Below are 22739 nucleotides of genomic sequence, written 5' to 3' on the forward strand. Positions count from 1 at the left end.
CCTTCTTAGCCATACATCATCCTTCCCAGGCTCAAAGAAATGGTCACTGATAGGTAAATTGGAGTTTTCCATATTGCCAACGAATGCTGGCATTAGCAGACCAATTATGGTAGAGTATCTCAGGGTGATACAAGGAGCATTGTAATCAGTCACTAGGGGTAACTCTTTAAAATACAGACTTTGGGGTGCTAGCCTAGACCCACTGAATCAAACTCAGTGTATGGGCTCAAGAGTCTGCATTTTAAAAGTAAGGTTTCCAGGTGATTTTGATGGATTACAAAGTTAGGAAACAACTGTACTGGAGACTGGGCAAGAAAACGGCTGACATCATACTGATTAATGAATGGCAGAAAGGGGAGCAATCTCATTAAAGAAGCTGTTGTAGACCAGGTCAACCTTGAAATCACTCAACACTGTGTAAATAATGAGGAGCGCAGCTACCAGGCATCAAACCTGCACTGAGCCACAGACAGAAGGCAGGAGCAAGTGTCATACATATTTAACATTGAGCTGTCACAGTCAATAAACAAAACCAGAAAATTTCCTACACATCATTCTGAGCACTCAGAGGTAAGATGTGACCCAGGTGTTCTTACCATTTCAGCAAGCCCCTGGCTATGGATCAAACTCCAAACAGCCCCCACTTCTAAGCATCCATGTGTTTCTGGATGGATGGATTAAAAAAAAATGTCTTTCCTCTGAAGAGCCTGGAAAAGCCACCTTATGATAAGTCACAAAGCATAAGATGACCAAAAATACCAAACTAGAATGATAAAAAGCAAGAGTAGCATGACTCCCAGTCTTTATTAGACAAGTACTGAATGGTTTTGCGGGGAGTGGGGTGGGTAGTGGACAGTGAGAAAGGGAGGAGAAAATAGAATGGCATCTGATAGGAAAGTAGAGGAAAGGATATATGGATAAATGAATTGATTTATGGGAAATTGATGGACAGGTGGAAAGATGGATGATGGAAGAACAGAGACATCAGTTCAGACCAATTATTATATAGCCCTAAACTATTTTTAACAGCTTACTGAGATATAATTCACATGCCACATAATTCATCTATTTAAAATATACAACTTAATGGCTTTTAGTATATTTGCAGAGTTGTACAACCATCACCACAATCAATTTTAGAATGTTTTATCATCCTCAAAAAAGAAACTGATGCCCATTAGCCATCACTCTACAAACCCATATCCCTCTAAGTTCTAGGCAACTACTATTCTACTGTGTTCATAGATTTCTCTATTCTGGACACTTATATAAATAGAATCACTCAATACATGGTTATTTTTGACTGGTTTCTTTCACTTACATGTTACAACATGGATGAACCTTGAAAACATGCTATCAGTGATTCATTTTTAAAATAATATTTCATTGCAAGAATATTTCATATGCCCTACATTTTGACTATTATGCCTTACATTACTATGAGCATCCAGGTATAATTTTTTTGTGTGTGAATTTATGTCATCATCTGTCTCAGTATGTAACTAAGAGTGGAACTGCTAGGTCATGTGCTTAACTTTTTAAGGACATGCCAGATTATATTCCAAAGTATCTTTTCCCATTTCACATCCCTATCAGCAGTATATAATGTTTTCAATTTCCCTATATGCTCACCAAAACTTATTTTCTATTTTTGTTTTTTTCTACTATAGCCATCCTAGTGGTTGTGAAACGGCATCTCATTGAGGTTTTGATTTGCATTTTCCCAATAGCTAATGATATGGGAAATCTCTTCATGTGCTTATTGGTCATTTGTACATCTTCTTGAAGTAGTATGTATTCAGAGCCTTTAGCCATTTTTAATTGTGTTTTTTTAAAAATATTTTTTAGTTGTAGTTGGACACGATATCTTTTTACCATTTTATTTATTTATTGTTATGTGGTGCTGAGGATCCAACCCAGGGCCTCGCAGGTGCTAGGGAGTGTTCTAATGCTGAGCCACAACCCCAGCCCTATTTGTCTTTTTTTTTTATTATGGAGTTACATATTCTAGATACAAGTTCCTTATCAGTTATATGATTTGCAAAACCTTTCTCACAGTCTGGTTGTATTTTCAAAATCTTTGTCTTTTAAGATACAAAAGTTCTAATTTTTGGTGATATCCAATTGATATGCCTTTTCATTGGTTACTTCTCTCTTCCATGTCATATTAAAAATTGTCGTAAGATTTAACCATTGATTCAAGGTCAGGATAATCTATGTTCATGTTTTCTAAGAGTTTTATATAGCTTTAGCTCTTACAGTTTTTCAACATACTTTCACCTTTTGTATATGGTATGAGATAGGAGTCTGTGTTAGTCAGCTTTGTGTTGCGGTAACCAAAATACCCAACAAGAACAACTTAGTGGAGGAAAATGTCATTTTGACTTATGGTTTCAGAGGCTCAGTCTATGTCAGCCAGCTCCATTACTCTGGGCCTGAGGTGAGACAGAACATCCTAACCGAAGGGGTGTGATGGAGGAAAGTTGCTCAGCTCTCACCAGGTGATCATGTAGCAGTTGGGAAATAGGGAGAGAGAAAGAGGCACCTGGAGCAAGGTATAATCCCTAATGGCATCCACTGACCTATCTCCTTCAGCCATGCTCCACCTACCCACAGTTACCACCCAAATTATTAATCCATCAAATGGATCAATCCACTGACTAGATTACAGCTCTTGGAATTTAGTCATTTCACTGCTGAACTTTCCTGCATTGACACAGGAGCTTTGGGGGGACACCTCACAGCCAAACCATAACAGGGTCCAATTTCATTCCTTTGCATGTAGAGTCCCACCCAAGTTATTTTTAATAGAAGAAAAAAGAGCCTTGTGGAAGAATAATGTTAATATAACAAACTATAATTAGTAAGGACATAGCACATACCAGGGACTGTTCAAGATTACATTCATTACATTAATCCCCACAACCACAGCAGGTAGGTATTTTTCTCAAGTTACAGGTGATAATGTGAGCATTAGAGTTGGATATCTTGCCCAAAGGTCCCATGCTAGAAATGACTCAACTTCATGACTCGAAAGCCCCTTACCACCTTCTTCCTACACTGTCAATGCCACACAGCTGTCAGCAATTTGGGGCTGCGTTAAACACTCCTAACCTCTCGGTTTACTATCTCTACAAAGGAACCCTCTTTGCTTTGGCATTTTCCTTGGCACTTGGACACCCCCTCAAATTCCTGGGCAAAGAACAAACAAATCCATAGTGGCCTTCTTTTTCCAAAATTCAGAAATTAATCTATGACAACCTGGGGAAATCGAAGAGCAAGCAAGCAAACAAACCTGAAGAACTTTTCCAGTTTCAGGAACCAAAAGCATTACATTGCACAAATAATGAAGACATAGCCGATTCCCTAAAAATCCTCCCCGGGAGAATTCTGAAGATTTCTTCTGTTCCCTCTCCTTTGCCTCCTGGCACCCTTAACCTAGGCTCTTATCCCTCCTCACACAGCCTCCAAACAGTCTCCCAGTACTACTCCCCTCCAAATAGGCCTTCATGTTTCTTTCACAGAGATGATTTTTCAAAGCTGAGAATCTTGTCACTCTGCAAAATGCCTTTGACCCATCCCCTCCTCCCATGTACTAAGGATGAAGTCCACAGCCCTTGGCATGGCATGTATGACCTTCATAATCTGGTCTTTAAGTTAGCTTTTTTAGAGTCTTTGGTTCATCCAGCTTATTCCCCAATATCACACCTTGCATCCTCACCTGCTAAGACCCTAAGAAACTTGAATTTCCTGAATGTGCTGTTATGCTTCTATGACATGTGCCTGCTGTGCCCATCCTCCAAGTCTGGTCCTTACTCATCCTTCAATCCCATATCTGATGTCATCTACTCTATGATGACTTTCTCATGCAGATGATAAAATTAAGAAGACAAATATTAAGGAAAGTGTTGGCTGGAAGTTTAGCTTGTAGGTGTCTCTCTGAACCATTCACTTTTGTGTCCCTACCGCACTTATCGAAGTCCTATGCCCCAGAGACCTGCAGAGTATTTTGCCTGGTCTGAATACTACATCTCAGTATCATGTGTCCTCCACACAGGGCAGGGACCAGCAGGAGTTCAGGGAGGCTCTTCTAGCAATTTTTCTCCATAAAAAGATCTTAGCCTTATACCTAGACTCATTTGACCACTCCCTCTCCTTCCTGGCTCTGATAAGCTGAGATGCTTCCCACATTTCTTATTTCTTATTTCTTTTAGTAAAACCCTCATTGATGATAGCAATTTTGTACAGCAATGTAAAATTTATGACCCGACCCTCCAGCAATCTTATTGGGGCAGCCAGGAGATGAGAAAAGTAATCAAGACACTAGCTTCAAATATGAGAAAACAAAGTTATAGGTAACTGTGAACACAAATGGAATTTTAAAACAGGAACAATTTTGTTAAGTTAAAAGTTATCTGGTTTCTTTGAGCTTAGTGGCGGCGGGGGGGGGACTTTTTGAGGAAAAAAAGCTCATCTCTAAATGGGTTTGGGTAACAAGATGTTCTAGTATGGTTTGGCTATAATGCCCATTAATATTGCCTGACATCTTTTGGATTTTCAGTGATGGACAATACTCAGAAAGCAAATGGTTGCTTCCTATGTGTGACTCACAAATGGAGGACCGAGGAGTATCAACTCAAAATCTAGACAAACAGGAGGGTGCCATCCACCCAACACATAAAGAAACAACGGGGACAAGAGAAATCAGGTTTATCAAGGAAAAATCCACATTCCTGAAACTGGATGGTGCAGCCTCCCCCAAGCAGGCCAGAGACATCTTCCTAATGCTTTCTGGTAGAATGTTCTATTCACTGGCTTAGCCCTCAATTGTCTGCTTCCTTCTGTCCCGAAAAGCCACAGGTTAGAGGTAATTCTCTTAGGTGCCTGCCTCTGGTCCCTGGGAGATTTCTCACAGCTAAGAAGCACAATTACTTTGTAAAACACAGTATTACATTTCCCATTTTATTTTACTGATAGCAGATGATCTTTCTACTTTGCTCCACCATATACACACACACACCCGCAAGGTCACAAGAGAATACAACCAGAAAAAAAAAAAGCCCTGAGTCATGCTGCCTGGAGACCTAAATAAGGCTAAAATTAGCAGCTGCCTCCATCTCTGGGCCATGTGGGCAGCAGCTGGAGCATTACAGTGGCCAGAGGAGGACAGACAGGAGCAGAAAGGCATTGCAGGTCACTGTTCAGGCTGGCACCCAGGGAGCAAAGGCTTTGGGCCTCCGGATAGCCTCGGGATAGCTGGAAGCAGGGCAGCTCCCCAGGGGAGCAGCAGCTCCACTTGTCTTCCCAGAAAGTCTCTACCTGACAGCCCGACAGTGCAACACACACTTCCAGGCCAGTTCGTTCTTTCTGCTGCTTCCTGTGTAATTGATGTCTTGGGATAGAGAATAATGCACAGGACAGTAACAGACATGAGGGCATGGCGGGGTAGAAGTTTAGCTTTTGTGTGTGTGTGTGCATGCAAGTGTGTGTGTGTGCACACACATGTGTGCTAGGGTTTGACGCCAGGACCTTGCATTTGCTAACAATGCACCTTATCCTTGAGCAACACTCCCAGCCCTTGATCGGAAAGTCAGTTTGCAGGTGCTCATGTGAACAGTCACTGAGAGTTTGGGTTTCTGCAGGCTCACCTTCCCCTATCACATCAATTCTCTTCAAACTGACTCAGATCATCCATGACAGACAAGAGGCTCCCCAGAAACTAAGCCAACTTTCCTTGTTTCTCATTTTCCCAGGGCCCTCACTACTGTGCTTTTAGCCCAGGAAGTCTTGCTTTGGATTGCCATATGACATTGTTGTGACTGGGCATACATCTATTGTCACTCTGTTGGAACATCTGTCCAGAAGCCCCTGTCCATCCTACCTACAGTGGGAACTGAAACACTTGAAGTGGGTGCATAGGAACGGCCAGTCCTGGACTCATGCCCCAAACTGTTTCTAGAGTAGGGAAGGAGTCACTGCCAGCCCATCCCAGTACCTTGTCCCACCTCTCCCCACTTCCCATACCACACACTATGGAGCCACCCCTAAGGCTGCTAGAACCAAGTACCTCAAACCGAATGGCTCACATCAATAGAAATGCATCATCTCATAGTTCTGAGTCTAGAAGTGTGCAACCTGGTATTGGCAGGACCACATTCCCTCAAACTTCTACATGAGGCTCCTTCTTTACTTCTTCTAGCTTCTGGTGGTCCTGGGCATTCCTGAACTGTGGCAGCATCGATCTGATCTGCCTTCACCCTCACTTGGTCACTTTCTCCCCGTGGTTTCCTATCATCTTTCAGAGCACCCAAATCTCCCTTTGTTATAAGGACACCCATCATACTGGATTAGGGCCCACCCTAATGACCTCATTGTAATTTCAGACCTCTGTAAAGTCCCTATTTCCAGATGAGGTTATGTTTAGAGGTTCTGGAGATAAGGACTTCAACATACCTGTTTGGGGGACACAATTCAACCCAGAACAGCTTCCTTGCTAAGCTTTACCCTCTTGGTAGGTCCCTTTGCAAAGAATCCTCTGCAGTAGCAGGTGATGGGAGCAGGGCAGCAACTGAGAGGCTGCAGGAAGCTGAAGTCAGTGAAGGAAACAATGATCCAGATGAGGCTCCAACACTTGGGAAAAAGAGCTCTGACGCCTTGAACTGGCACTAAACAGGTGCTGACAACACAGGACTTTCCCCCCGCCCCCATCTTTATTTCAAGACAATGAAAAGCTTTTGATAAGGGTTTCACTCTGACAGAATATTTGCTGAAATACCTGAGTGCCTTAATGACACTCAAGAAATGTGATCACGGTGCCAGGCAGAATTCTTAAGGCAAAGAAAATGTCCCCTGAATTTCACTCTTTGATCTTTACAACAAAAACAACAACAAAAACCAAACCACAGCCAGCCCACAATGCTGCTCATAATACATCATAATCACAGGCCTTCAGCTCTAGTGACAGCCACCTGAGATCATTGTTTCTCTGGTCATTTGGGTAGCATGCCAAGACAAAATGACTGTCTCCTTGCATTGCTTTGTGTTCTAGATAAGGGAGATTATTTTTAAAAACGAACTTATGAGCAACCTGGCAATGTCCGAGAAAGACTGCAAGAAGCATTCAGCAACACCCTGAATGCCGACTATCCTGTGACCAAGAGTCCTTCACCAACTAGCAGGCTTACATAAAAATAGTTGTAGTTACACAGACCTGTAAGTGGCTAATGTACCTCGAAGGCTGAGGCCCATTGGCCACAGAAAACTGGAAGTTCTGAGGCTCATCTTCCTCCCAACACTCCAAATGACAAGTACTAAGCATCAGAACAGCAAAGCCTAGACTGCTTCTGACAGTAGCATCCAGGAATAATCTGCAATGGAATCATTGTTTGCCAGTAATGATTTAAGCTTCCTAAAGGAGGAGGAGGGGTAAGATGCAAAGAACATGGGATTTTGGAGTCAAAGGGCTTGCAATATTATCTGGTTCGCTGCTTATGAGCTATACAATTCTGAGCAAGTTTTCCAACCTCTGAGTCACAGGGGTATTAGTAATGCCACAAAGTTGTCTGCCTGAACTCTCTCACAGGCCTGTGGAGAAGATCAACTCAATTGTAAAAGGGAAATTACTTCAAAAACAACAAAGAGTTCAAACACTGGGAGTTGATGCTACTTAGAACAATTAAATATTCTATTTAGTTGGAAGACTCACGAAAATTTAAACATCGGGTATCCAAGACATTTATGCAAAGTAAAGGAATACTTGATTACTAGCTGGGTCTGTAGCCCCACACGCTGCACACAATTTCACCTGTACCGTGGGAAAACTCCTTTGAGCTAGGTCAGCCTGAATGCCCTAGATCTTAACAGTATGAACAACTCTTTCTCCCCCTCCCCCGCTCCCTGCCAAGTGCATTTGTGATTATTTCATTGCTACATGCAGAAATGGTGCAAGACTTGGCCCCTAACCATCTCCTGGCCTTCATCAGCCAAAACAACACAAAGGTCCCCTTCATCACATGGGAGGCAAAGAAAGCCTCTATAGGGAGGAGGAGGAGAGATGGCCACAAGAAAAGGATTCAGAGAGGTGGCAGAATGGGACCAGTGAGACTTACTACTTCTATAGCCTTATACGATCATATACCCAGGGCCACACTCCTGTGCCAGCTCTTCTCACAGTATGATTTTGCAGCTCCTCTCTTCTGGGGATGGAGGCTATTTTCCTTCTCCTTGAATTGGGGTTTAAAAGTTTATGACATGCTTGGGCCAAAAGAATGCAGAAGTGATCATGTAAACCAGAGAGGGCCTTATGTACTCTCTGCTTTTTAAATTTTTTTTTAACTTCTATATATTTTTTATTGATCCAGTGACTGTCATGTAAACCAGCTTGGGCAAGTCAACTGAAGGATAAGAAACAAATCTGATCTCTTATCAGAAGCAGAAAGGAGTCAGCCAATTCATCCCAGCTAAGGCCCTCACAAGCACCTAGCTAAGATCAATAAATCCAACCCATGGCTAACCTATAGATGAGGCTGTCCCAGATAAGCTAGCCTTCAGTTGGTACAGAGAGTATTGGACTAAATAAATTATTGTATTCAGCCATTAAGTCTTAAGGTGGTTTGTTATACAGCAGTAACTAACTAATAAATGCTAACCTCACCAACTATCCAAGTCTAGACCAATAATTATTTTCCTTTGAGCTATGGTAAAGATAAGAAAATGGGACCCAAAGAAAATGTGGCCTTTTCCCCCTTACAGAGCAGTAGTCTTCAAACTGTCATGCATACCGCAGGAGACAAACAGGACGTCCCAAAGTGTAAACCACATGTTTAACTTTAGAATAACTGATTTCAAGATTCTTAACTTCTATATGTATTTACTCTTCCCTAAAAACTAATCTGTCTATTACTAAGATTCTCCTTTCCCCTTCTATTTTAGAAGAGCTTTTATTCCATATTACAAGGAAAAACAAGCCTCTCACCCATCCTTATCCTATCCCAGCATATTAGTTCAGGACATAAAACCCTCAAGGGAATGGGTACTACATCATGAAAACCAGAATCACTCTGCATGTGTATGATTGGGGGCAGGAAGACTAGAGGGCCAGAGAGAGGTCAGTGGTAAGAGAAATCAAATAATTCCAAATATTATATGCTCATATATCAGTAAAAATACAAAATTACTTCATTTGCATTTGGTTGTGGTCTAAACTACATCAGCTTTTCTAAATAAAGATATTTTAAAACCACCCCATCTTCTATGAAACTCTTCAACATGAATTCAGGCAAACCCCTAACTAGCAGGAAAAAATTCACAGAAAACAACATTTGATGCATTCTGGTTGAAAGTCTGTAATTTCTAATATTTTAGATATCCTTTCAGCTTTAACCCCCACCCAAGGACTCCTGTGCCTGGCGACTTAGCCTAAAATCCTTCTAGGACACCTGGTGCCCAAGACATCTGGGTGACAACATGGCACAGAATAAAAATGCCAAGGCTTCTGAGAGTCTTAAATTCAGATTCCAAGTATGGCCACAAAAGGAGCAGTGTATGATCATAGATAGAAGTCAGTCAAGCAATTCGTGCATTTAAGTGTCAGTTTTACCATTAGTACCATGGACAAACCCTCCTGCTCCTCAAACTTTTTTTTTTTTTTAAATTGGTACCAGGATTGAACCCAGTTGTGCTTACTCACTGAGTCATATCCCTAGCCCTTTTTTGTATCTCATTTAGAGACAGGGCCTTGCCAAGTTGCTGAGGCTGGCTTTGACATTACAATTCTCCTGTCTCAGGCTCCAGAGCTTCTGGGATTACAGGCATGCACCACTGCACCCAGCTCCTCAAATTCTACAACTTTCAGAGGACCCCATGAGGCAGAAGTAGAATCCATGAAAGCCATGGAAACTCCATTGAAAGGAGTTTTATTAAGGGCTCATACAGATGGCAAAGTGAAGGACATTGATATTAAAGCATAAGTGAATTCCTTCAGTAAACAGTTGAATATAGCTCTGTAATTCAAAGATAGCAACAAGCTTTAGCTCTACGTTGGCAAGGCCAGTCCCCACAAACCACCTGTGGCCCAAGCATGCTTGCAGTGCACTCTCCATAGTAAGGATTTGTGCAGATGGCAAAATGAAGTAATCACAGAGGAAGGCCTCTGAGACATTGACATCTGCCCTCTGTCTTCTCTCATCAGCAATGATATTTTACTCCCAAGAAGATGCAAAGGGAATGAGTTTCTACTTAACTACAACCATCTAGAATTTCCAGTGCAATATTCCAGCTCAGCTTTAAATAAAAAGCCTGTCCACAACCATTTGAGTCAAGAGACAAATAAACTGTCTGGACAAGCTGGTAATCAGGGAGAAAAGATATTTTCTTCTCGCTCAGCTAGAAATAGAAGCAAATATGAGGAGGGTTAAGGTTCTGACCTGCATAAAAAATGACTAGCTCCTCTCTCATTGCAATCTGGAGGAAAAAAAAAAACACAAATACTCCTTGCCTTGGCAAGGGGCCGCTGTGGAAGATAAGTGTAGAGATGGGTTTGTCAAACTAGAACAGGTAATGAGAGAAAACCAGCATGTGTGTGAACATGTACAGGTATACATGCGTGCACAAGGAGGAGTTGATCAGAATGTTTGGTGGATGCTGTGTGTCTACTAAGTTCCTACCAATGTAAAATCTTAGATGCAGGAGCTGAGGCCCCAACTCTTATGAGACATTTTAGGTCCTTTGCTACAAAGTCAATGCCTTTCCTAGACCAAAGCAGACAGTTTTCAGAAGGAACACCATCCTGCACCCAAACACAGAGCCCTTATCCCTCTCAAAGACAGATACAGTTCCAATAATATAACCACCCCCCTTGAATCTCTTTCCTCCCCACCGCTCTAGGTCTCTAGAGAGCACCATAAGGATAGCTGGGGCCACAGGTGGATTGTAGGGACTAGCCCTTGTCAATCTAGGGGTTACAACTTATGGTTCCCTTTGAATTACAGAGCTGTATTCAACTGCTTGTTGAAAAAATTAACTTAGACTTCATTGTCAAGGTGTAAGGTAGTCAGAAGAAAGATTTTCCCATCTTTTTAAAGACAAAGCATTATGTAAGTAACACCTTGCACTTGTCTGCAAAGCATGACAGCAGTTTCCTAGAGTGAGCAGGTGAACCAATCCCCAGCTACATCCTTCTCAGATCCATGAAAATTTCTCAAGCAGCTAGAAGCATATTTTAACAGTAAAAAATTGGAGATTTTTCAAAAGCAAAAATACTGACTCCTTATATTCTGCTGAATTAACTGAACATCACTTCTCCAACTTCAGAAGTTATGCTTATTGATAAAGTGCTATGTGTGTTACTACAGGGACACAGCCACATCAGTGTTTATAGCAGCACAATTCACAATTGCTAAACTGTGGAACCAACCTAGATGCCCTTCAATAGATGAATGAATTAAAAAAAATGGGACATATATATACAATGGAATATTACTCACCAATAAAAGAGAATAAAATCATGGCATTTGCAGGTAAGTGGATAGAGTTATAGAAGATAATGCTAAGTGAAGTTAGCCAATCCCAAATAACCAAATGCCAAATGTTTTCTGATATAAGAAGGCTGATTCATAGTGGGATACGGAGAGGGAGCATGGGAGGACTAGATGAACTCTAGATAGGGCAGAAGGGTTGGAGGGTAAGGGAGGGGTCATGGGGTTATTAATGATGGTGGAATGTGATGATCATTATTATCCAAAGTACATGTATGAAGACATGAATTGGTGTGAATATACTATGTATACAACCAGAGATATGAAAAATTGTGCTCTATATATAAGAATTGTAATGCATTCTGCTGTCATATAAATTTAATTTTTTTAAAAAATACTATATGTATAACACATACTAGAACCCAAGATTTACAGCTCAGAATTGCTGCCTTCTACTCTTGGGGAGAGCAGTGCAGGTACATAGTAGAAAGGAAAGGGTCTGGTTTAGAAGTCTTCTATCCACCATCCATGTCACCCACAGAGATAAAGATTTTTATGAAGGCACTCTAGTAAACTTTGTATATTATATAATATAGTATATAATATTATAAACTTTAAAGCCTAAAGCAAGTAAATCTATGGCCAAATTCAGTGAACTGGAGACCAAGACAACTCCCTCAGCAAACCATGATACATCTTCTAGGAACATCCATAAAGCGGGGAAATGACTTCCTGGGAATTAGTGAGCATCTCTATGTGGAGCCCTGTACCATCAACTAGGAGACATTTGCAAATCTCCTCAATAATCCCCATTGCCCAGACACCAGCCTGTCTCTTCCCGGCTCTGCCCAGACTCCATAGGTGAGATCTAAAAAAGGGGTGCAGCACTAATAGCTCCTCGTCACTGTAGCAGGTTCCAGTCCCGAAGGCACAGAGAGAAGGGCCTGCTTTTATTAAACCTTGAAAATTATATACTGAGCTTATATGCTCTCCCTTCACTACAGACCGGTTTACTCACTCACTGTGTGTGTAGAGAGATGGGTCTTGGAGCAATGGGAACTGATCATGTACCCAAAGGGAGAGGCCAGAGGCTACCAGGCTATCAAGGTCCTAGCTCGTTCATTAGAGGCTACCTACATAGGTAAACAATCCCTCATCTGAAACCTTATGGTCAGAAGAATGTCAGAATTCAGATTTTGTGTTTAATTTTTAGAAAGCCAATATAGTAACATTCCCAGCAGGGCCTGGGGAAGCATCCTATAGACTCATTTTTTTTTTGTACCAATCTTCAATTGGGTCAATAAAATTAAATATAAGATAAAATCTGAAGTTTTCAAGGATGGGAAATTTGGCACCATCTGATTCACTTTCCTCCAAAAGACATCTAAACCCAGCCATTCAGAGGCAAGAATCCTCAGCAGGAAATAAACAATGCAACTGCCAAAACCCAGCCAACATTCCCCAACTCGGGGGGCCCATGGGACAGACCAGCTGAAATCCAAACAGGTTCATTTGGAGAATTCCTGACACAGTAAATGCTTCTAAGCTGAGCTTCCCTAGCCACAGAACCTGGAAAGAAAATGATTCCACAACATTCTCCATAATGGGAGAATCAGAGTTTCCAAGACCCCAAGACTTTTCCGAGGTGGAGGCAAATAGTATATCCTATCAGACCACAGAGGGACCAGACCACAGTAGCAGATCCTATATTTCAGAGCCTTGATAACCTGTGACTCATAACTCTACAGGGTGCCAAGCAAATCATGCTGTGATCTTTCCACCATTGAGAAGCAGAAAGAACACCTCCTAGCTATCATCTCTCTCTGTCTACTTAAACACCAACATGCCTGAAGCTTTGCCTCCTACCCTGTTGTCTTCTCACTCTATGATGTTCCCTGGATCACTGATCCTACAAGCTTTATGCCCTTGATGCTCACATCGCAATCATTAGTTTTCTCTGTTACCCATCACGAACTTTTTTTTTTTTTTTAAGGTACTAGAGATCAAACCCAATGGTGCTATACCACTAAGATACATCTCCAATCCCTTTTTTAAAAAATTTTTAGATTTGAGAACGGTCTTTTTCTTAATTTTTAAAATTTATTTTAGTTATAGTTGACGGTAGAACACATTTATGCTCTGATATATCATACATAGATGGGATATAATTTCTCATTTTCAGAGTGTACATGTTGCATACTCAGAATCATATTGGTCATGCAGTCACATAGTAGAAAGAAACAGACATTATTTATCTAACTTTCCTATTCCCACATCTCCTCCCCTCCCCTCCCCTCCCATTACTTCCCTTCATACATTTGTCACAACAAAACCCAGAATCAACTATCACATTTTGATTTGCATGTGTGGCCCAACATGTGTGCACCTCTTTTTGTCTCCCTGTACTCTCAGTGCTTTGCAAATAACCAACACCTAATGTGTCTGATGCACTGAAGGAAAAATCAGAGCCTTTTCACTAGGTGACAAGAAAACTCCAAGTCAGGGTTTCCCTCTGCACCACAGTGTTCTCAGCATTGTGCAAGGTTCTGCAATTGGGGATGGCAAGAAAAGTAAAAGATACTCTCCCTCTCCTTTATTGCTTTTATCTTTAGATCCTCTGCACCTTATTATCTCCCATCCTTATGAAAGGACAGCTCCTAGTCAAAAAGCATATGGTCTTTTCAGGAACTATCAGATAAAACATCTCAGATCAAAGAGGAGATTTTTAGTGTGAGATTATAGCAGCATTCTTTCCTGGCCCCTCTGAGCCTGCTCCCCAGTTACGATTCATGACCTGGCATCCTGGAATCATGCAGCTGTGTATGGGCTATTTTTGATGTGCAAGAGTCCACCGAAAACTAAAAACTATTTAAAAATTCAAAAAAGGAAAAAAAAAAGAAAAAGAGTTACATCTAAAGCATCACTGGCTCCTCAAGAACCCAGATATAGAGATGACAAGCCATCCTGTAAAATCACATCACCAGAATTTGACAAAGCTTCCCCAAACCTCCCAACACAACACCATGCTACTGGTCAGAGAAAAAGAACAGGGAATCTTTTCTTTTAAACCATCATGAATTTGGTTATAGTAAATTTTACTGAGAATACTTCAATTCTCTTAAGGACATTGTGTATCTCTCTTAGTTCCAGGCCAAAGGAAATGGTGACCATAAATAAATAATGGTAAGTTATGACTGTAGTCTTTTGACAACTCCCACATACTAGCAATTGACCTATTGCTATGGATAATGAGACAATCCACAGAATGCACATGAAACGTAAGCTTGGCCACTAGTGTTCAGACAAAAGCATCTACAAGTTAGAGATATACAAACACAAGGACCATACTCACAGCTTCAGGAGAGCAGAGTGAGACTTCTAGGACATGTTTCTCTAGGACATTAAGAGCAGTAAGTGAAGCAAGGTTAGATTTTACTGTATACTGAGACTTAGATTTAGTAGGAAAGAAAAAAAATTAATTGAAAAAGTTGGGGCAGTACAGTTTGATGTCAATTATCACATGTGGTAGATATGAAGTATATCAAAAATAGAAAACACTTAGTCATATCTAAACATGGGAAATTATTCCTGATACTTTTCATATACCATGAATGTAACGACAAATAACTCCCAAATCCTATTCATGCTATCAACTGCATACACAGAAAACAAGAAATTGGCTGAACACAGCACTCACTCTCTGGCAACTTACCTTGTATGAAGATCCTATCCCAGTAGGTTTTCCCAACTTGATTGCCCCCAAGAAACACCAGGTTGAACAGGATCAGCATTGAGGTGGCACAAGACGCAAGGGCAGCATGCAGTCGACGGCGAGCTTGTGGGGAGAGGTGTCGAGCCTACGAGGACAACGACAAGAAGGCACCTCATCATAAGGGTGCAAGAAATATGGCTAAGACACCACCCTCTTAACACCATCCCAGGATGCCAGGTTGTTATTGATACGGATATTAAAACTTCTATCCTTGCAATATTCTGGTCTTACGAAAGAAGGTGATGTATCATTAATGTTCCTTTGTCCTCCCATAATGGACTTCTTCTGACCCATATAATACATGTGTGGAATCTAGTTGTGTTAGTTTTCATCACTGTGACCAAATACATGACAAAAACAATTTAGGGGAACAAGTATTTATTTTAGCTCATGGTTTCAGAGGATTAAGGCTATGGTTGGCTGGATCCAAGGCATAAACATCGCGGTGGAGGAAAGTTGCTTAGCTCAAGGCATATGTGAAATCGGAGGGGTGTTCAGGGACAGATACAGTCCCCAGGGTCATGCCCCCAGTGACTGATTTGCTCCAGTCATGCTCTACCTGCCTACAGTTTTTACCACTTCTTAGTTCATTCATTATTGCTTCATCATCAAATGGATTAATCCACTGATGAGGTCAAGTCCTCAAAATTCAATCACTTTACCTCTGGATGTTACTGTATTGCTTAATACACAACTTTGGAGGCATTCCAAATTCAAACCATAGCTCTAGTTAAGACTCAGTAGCACCTCCTCCAGTCATTGAAACATCTTCATGTCTTCTGCATATAAACCTGTAGGTGCTCTCCACAAAAACCAATATAAATAGGTTCATGTCAAGATCAGTGTGATCAGAACTCAAGGTCAGAGTGATCTCGACTTTGGGAAGCCAGCCACCCACCCTGTAAACCTGATATATTATTAGGAGGAATCCCAAAACAAAGGTGCAGGAGAATCGATATGAAACAACTCTCCTGCTGAAATCAAGCACAGGACACATGTTCCACTGAGAGCACACAACACCATCTAACATGGTGGCTGATCACAGTGCCTGAAGTATTCAAGGCTTGGGGAATGCTTTCCAGCAATCATGATAAAGAATTCCCCACATCCTTCCCAGCTCTTCATTGTACTCCCTCTGCTATTCATCTTTCCTCAGAGATTTCATAAAGCAAACAAAGACTTTATTCCTTATCACTGACTATTCCGGTGGCCTCTCCAGCGTGAGGTCACTGTGCTGTGTGGAGCACGCGAGTCCCATCAGCACAACTGTGCATCTGTATTTTCAGAATGAAAATCAGATATAGCACCACAGCCGTGTACACAGGGCCCCAGAGTTTCTAACAAATACCTTAGCTTAACACAACACAGAAAAGAGAACCAAATGTCACAAGGTATTTCCTGAATATCCTCCAGAAACCTCTACATGCATCTTAACCTCAACTATGCTATAATTACAAACAGAATTCTGGCCAACACAATGGCAGCAGTGTATGCAATATATGACAGCAAAAAGGACTCCCCTAGAAGGTGAGTCTCCAGCAGGAAGTTCACGAATCTCAGGCAACACCACCACAGGTCACCTGTATCCATTCTGTACTTTGGTCAGAGTCCTCTCAATCTAGAGAAACAAATTCCTGACCCTTCCTTTTTCTCTCCTGTGGACCCCAGGGTTGACTGTGTATGCTCAGATCTAGCTGTCACCATGTATGTCCCCGCAGGGTTTTCTCTTCCAAAACCACTTTAGAGCACACTTATGGGCACAACATATGTTTTCTTTTCATGAAAAAAAAAATGTGCAGCAGACTTAGCTGTCTGCCTGGACATGATGTACAAAGCTCTCCGGTGCAGTGGCCATATCTTGCTTGGAGACTCCAGACCAGCCGATCCCTATTCATTCTCTCTGCTCTAAGAGGCCATGAATGTGGACCAGAGATTAGATAAGAGATAAGTACATGATGTACAAATTTGAAATGAGTGAAGGGGAAAGTTACCAGCTTACTATCAGTGATCTACACCTCTCAGAATAAAGAGACATTAATCTACCAGTTTGTGTATTTTAAAACAGGAGGATATTTTGAGGATTACTGAATCAATTAGCAGCAATGAGAAGGTGAGAAGTAGTCAAGGAAAAAAGAAACCAAAATAATAAATCAAGAAAGCATGACTATCTTAATTGGCATAGTATATCCAAATAATTCCCTCCAGGTACAGGGGCCAAAGATAACACATTTTATTTCTCAGGGACCCAGTGAATCAAAAGTGACCCTCTGTTTTAACCCAATCCTCCAAACCTGTTGCCCTTGAAGGAGAATTCAAGGGCCCTGCATTATCTTTCCTTTATTAATGTCAACTTCATAGAGTGGTCGTAGTGTGGTTAATCTCAAAGTGGTTCTCCTTTTATACAGAAGAATAATTATTGAAAAAAGAATCAACAGGTACTAAGAGAGGGGGACTGTCTTCCAAGGGGTTGCTAAGCAAGACTATGTGCTGAGGGGCCTGTCCTTCCAGCATCGACTGTGGGCAGCTTGAGGACATGGAGAAACCCCTCCAAAGACAGTTTCAGAGAATAGTGTCTGCTTTATTGTGTAGTGAAAATGGCTTTTATGGTGGGTATGGGCCAATTTACACTTAACAGTCATGATTGGCCAGAGGTGATATACAACACATCATCCTACGGAAGTCCAGACATCAAGAGTTCAGAAACTGCCACATAGGCTGACCTTGCACCAACAGAGGAATAACTTCTTGTCAAAGGAGCAAAGAAATTGCGCTTGCCAGCGTTATGACAGCACTCTGTCCCCAAAACATTAGGACTTCCCTGGTGCACAATAAGCAAAATAAGCATGAGGGTCCAAGGTTAGGCTCTATAACAACTGTGGTGTTGTTACCTGGTACAGGGAAAGAACCCACGCTGAGGGGTGGGGCAAGGGAGAATGAGCAGGCTCACCTGAAGCCCACAGTTTTACAGATCTTCCCTGGATTCTGTGATTACCCCAGTCTCTCACCTACATGATTCAATGCATTTCTGGTTTGGCTTAGGAAATAAAAAGTCAAAATAATAGCAACTGTGAAGGAGCCTCTCTGATCTCAGTAACAAGGTGGAGTGGCTCTAAACTCTGAAATGACTAACAATTCAATTTTTATTTTTTTTTCCAGAAGGCCAGCATATTTATTATTTTAATCAATATCATCAAATTGCCTTTTAAAGTGTAGTGCCAGATGTCACATTAATTCTATGTTTTGAGAAACTCCAGAACTTTGCAGTTAGTAGTCTTACAAATAGTTGGCAATATTCTCTCATAGATGATAGTATAATGGCATGATAGAAGGGTACATTCTCTTTTTAAAAAATTCCTCCTTGTGGATTCCACTTTAGGAATTCATTCAATTTTTAGACCCGGCTTTTTCTTTTTGTTGTTTCAGTGAGCCGCATTATTAAAGGCATGGGCTGTTAGAATCAGTAAACTGCAAGTATGCAAAAGAGAAGACACAATGCTTATAGGCAATTCTTGATTATCCCCCAGGGAGAGTGGGTGGGAGACAAAATAGACAATGATCAAGAAAAATCCCCAAACCTAATTTTAACTAATAGCAGCAGCTCTGAGAAAACTAGCTATGCCAATCAGCAGCAAAATCCAAAGAGCATTGCCTCTTCTCATTGTGAATCAGTGGAAGAAAGTCATGACAGGCTATGAAGGAAAAAGAGGCTTTATCTGGAAATCCACAGAAGAGTAATACAGCAGTGTCCCCTTCTCCACAGGGATGTGTGTTCCGAGAGGTACTATGAATGCCTACAATTATGAATAGTACCAAACCCCATATATACTAGTTTTTTTTTTCTTTCTGTGCCTATGTCCTATGAGAGTTGAACTTATGAAGCAGGCATAGTTAGAGATTAATGACAATAGAGCAATTAATACACTGTAATGAAAGTCATGTGAATGTGGTCTGTCATCAAAATACCTTAATGTACTATATTCACTCTTTTGATGATGAGGCGGCGAGATCCTCATATTTCTGAGAGGAAGTGAGGTAAAGGATGTCGGCACCATGACATAGCATTAGCTTACTACAAAAGGGTTTCTTGAACACAAACTCCAGCAGTCTGGTACCTAGAGGGCTACCAGTGACCACCTGGTGGGTAGCTACATGCTCAACAAAGGGATGATTCATGTTCCAGGTGGGAGAGGATGGCTCGAGAGTTTATCAAACCACTCAGAACTGTGAGAAATCTGCAACTTTGAATTGTTCATTTCTGGAATTTTCAGATTGCAGTTGGCTACAGGTAACAAACTGGAAAGGTGAACTGTAGATGAGAGGGAACAATTGTGATAACAGTAAAGGGACGTAAGTCTCAGCTGCTAATGTCTCTCCTCTTTGGATTCCCCAACCGCACTATGGAAAGTGACACTTTTGACATTAGGGATCTCTCTACCTTGGAGCCAAGGTCTTAGCCATTGACTTATAGGAACTCTGTAGGAAGTATCATACTGAGGTGTTCCAAGAAGAAAAATGCCATATGAGCAAGGCCAGAGGGTATACTCCCCTGAACCAGCCAACTCCAACAATAAATATGACTTTCTAAATTCCCCACTTGAAACACTTTGTTTCTTTTGAACCTGCTCCTCTGAAGTCCTATAGCAATTACTCCCGTGTCCCTTCACATCTAGGATGCAGGCTGCTATGAGTGGGAGCCATGCCTCATAGGTCAGCCATCCATTTTCCTGGCTCAGATGCTTGAAAATGCCCTTGAGAAGAGGATTCATGTGGAGGAAATGTAAAGTAAATAGGAAATACCGCAGTACAATGAAGAGCCATGAGGTATGAAAATGAGAATTGCCAACATGATCAGATAAGGCCATGCCTGACAAACAGAACTTGAATCTTATTAATGAATTTATCAGGATAAAAAAAAAGAGCTCTGGTCTGGTTATGATCTTTACCCTGAGAATACTTGAGTCTGTGGCAATCCAATATTTTAGAAGCAGAAAAAAAAAACTGGAAGTGGCATTCTCCCATGGGGAATGTTTGTAAAGTTGCTGGGCAGTTTTCATTTGTCTCAATGAATAAGAGGCAATTGTGGATTTGGGTGGGTAGTGACCTGGAACAATAAACACAGTGCAACAAGAATACAAAGTGGAGTGTCTTGATTTAACATTTGAGCAGCCATCTTAAATGTTAACCACCATCTTTTAAGTTTTGCTTTTCTGTACTTCCTCTTACCTGAACTCCTCCCATCCCCATCAGTGACCTACCCCATGGCACCAGAACCCTAAGCCAATCCCGGAAGGACATGACCCCTTTGCTCTGGAAAGCCCCATGGTGCCATCGACCTAAGCCAATCCCATGCTATTCCCCACCTGCCTAGCTCTGATGTAGCACCAGCAGCCTATCCCATAGTGCCACAGCCACAACTTCTAACCCCCACCCCACAAAAGCTGGACACCCAAACATCTCGGGGCCTCTCTCCACTCTACAGAGCTCTGACAAACTCTCGAGTGTATCTCTGCCTGGTCTACGTCTTTCATTTCTCAATTACCTGCTTATCCATCTCTTGTTCCTTGCTTTCCCTTCACCAAGTCCTGCCCAAAATATTTATAGACGAATTCTGTTCTTCCATATTCCTCACAGAACAGAGTTCCTGCTCAGCCTATGGGGGCATTAAGAGCAATTCCCAAAACATGTCCCCTTTCCCCTGCGACCCAGAGAAATGCAACCTGGGGCAAGGAAGTGTTCTGGCACCCAATGCTAGGACCCTCCCACCCATACCACAAGAGCATCAATTGGAGGAGCTTCCTGTGCCTCTAGCTACTGATAGACAAGGTGTTGCCACCAGATCCAAGTGCCCTCATCCCAATACCCCTCAAACTCAGAAGATGGGGGAAGAATGGGAGGTGGGGCAAGTTAGAAAGAATCACTGCCCCATGCCCGTGTGATCAGTTCTCTCTCGAGTCTCTAACTTATGGCAGAGAGGTGGAGTGGGGCAGTTTTTCCCCTGTGAATGTCAATATAGTCCATTCTTCAGGTTCAAGTACAGGTAACTAGCTAGAGAGAGCCTCTCTGAACACCAGGAAACCCAGGTCTGGGATAGACTTTCAATTCCTCTGCCCAAGTGCACCGTCTCTGACCAGAGGAACAGATGGGATGCAGAAATGTAATAACAGCTTAGCAGTGTCTTTACTAATACACTGACTTCCAAAGGTGAGGACTGTGACCCAAACCCACTAAACCTTAGGGCTGAACTGAACTTCGTCAAACGAGTTTGTATTTCCTCCTATGACGTGTCCATGTTCCATTTGTTTATTCACCTCTCCATGGCAGCTCCATCTTTTTGAAGTCAACATCCTGTCCTTGGAAATCCCAGGATTTCCTGGGGTCAACAAGCCCCAATCTGGAGGTAGAGGCTGTGAAATCTGAGGACGTACGAGGTGTGAGAGGCAGATAGCACTTTGGTGCTGGAGGCTGCCAAGCCTGGTAGGTCCCTCACTTATCCACAGAGGGGCTGCTTGTGGGACCAAGCCGGGAGGAGGGGACAGACCGAGCATCTGGGGAAGCAGATGGCTGAAGGCATGGCTGCTGGAGACTGTGACAAAGGCTTGGCATGAGGGACCTGATGCTGTTTATTTTTCAGTGGGGGGAAAACTAAAAAAAGAAACTGGGTGGGTTTGAGCAGCTGGACACAGTTCTTCCATATAATCACTGACGTTCTTCATTTTCTAATGAAATCCTAACCAGAGAGTAGGAGAGATGAATAAGGCAATGGCAAGGGAGGAGGCTGGTAGAGACCAAGGAGAGTAAAATGAGGCATGGACACCTACGAGTTAAGATGAGACCTGAGAATGGCCAGAGTGAAACACTCAAGGTCAGGAGGACTCAGGTTACAAAGACATTTCAGGGCCTCCTGTTCCATCTCTGTATCAATCTGAAGGATACTGCACTTGCTCCTTTCCTCAAAACATTTCCATTACTTTCAGTTAGAAATCTGTGTTCTACTCATCTCCCCTCCCCCTCACCCTCCTACTAACAAGTTCCTGAAGAATGGTACAAGACCAAATCTTCATTATTTGTCCCCCAAACTAATGCATACTCTGCAGGTAGCCAATAATTATCTAACACCTATCCCTCTCTGCTGTACATCAGTCACAGAATCTCCTGAGCCCTTAGCATCTCTCCCATCCCAAGTCTAAGTTAAATGAATACATGAAGATATCAAGAAAGTAATATTTCCTCCTTTTAAGTGTACAGAAGTTAAAAAAAAATAGCATCACTGAAGTTACATTTTTTCCATCAGTGTGGTACTGAGCTCTAAATAATGCATGGCCATAGGAGAGAATTCAATATCTGCAGTGATAAAGTCAAAAGCAGTCTTGCTTAACCTGCACAGGTAACTTGGAACATGTAATTCCACTGCCCAGAACATGCTCAGGCTCTTCTACTCAGTTCACAATTGGAAATAGATAAACATAAGTTGTCCTAATCTTGGCAGAGTCAAT

The 22739-nt window shown here is 41.9% G+C and overlaps 1 protein-coding gene across 3 annotated transcripts in view; it reads right to left on the bottom strand.

Moving 5' to 3' along the window:
* Positions 1-22739, bottom strand: part of Hhat (hedgehog acyltransferase) — a 297519-nt gene that overhangs the window by 24679 nt on the left and 250101 nt on the right. For all 3 annotated transcript variants that reach the window (XM_077802805.1, XM_077802804.1, XM_077802803.1), the window contains one exon: positions 15187-15331. In XM_077802805.1, coding sequence (XP_077658931.1) covers positions 15187-15331 — 145 coding nt within the window. The remainder of the gene's footprint in view (positions 1-15186; positions 15332-22739) is intronic.

This window comes from Urocitellus parryii, chromosome 9 (genome assembly GCF_045843805.1).
Source record: "Urocitellus parryii isolate mUroPar1 chromosome 9, mUroPar1.hap1, whole genome shotgun sequence".
NCBI classification, from domain to species: Eukaryota; Metazoa; Chordata; class Mammalia; order Rodentia; family Sciuridae; genus Urocitellus; species Urocitellus parryii.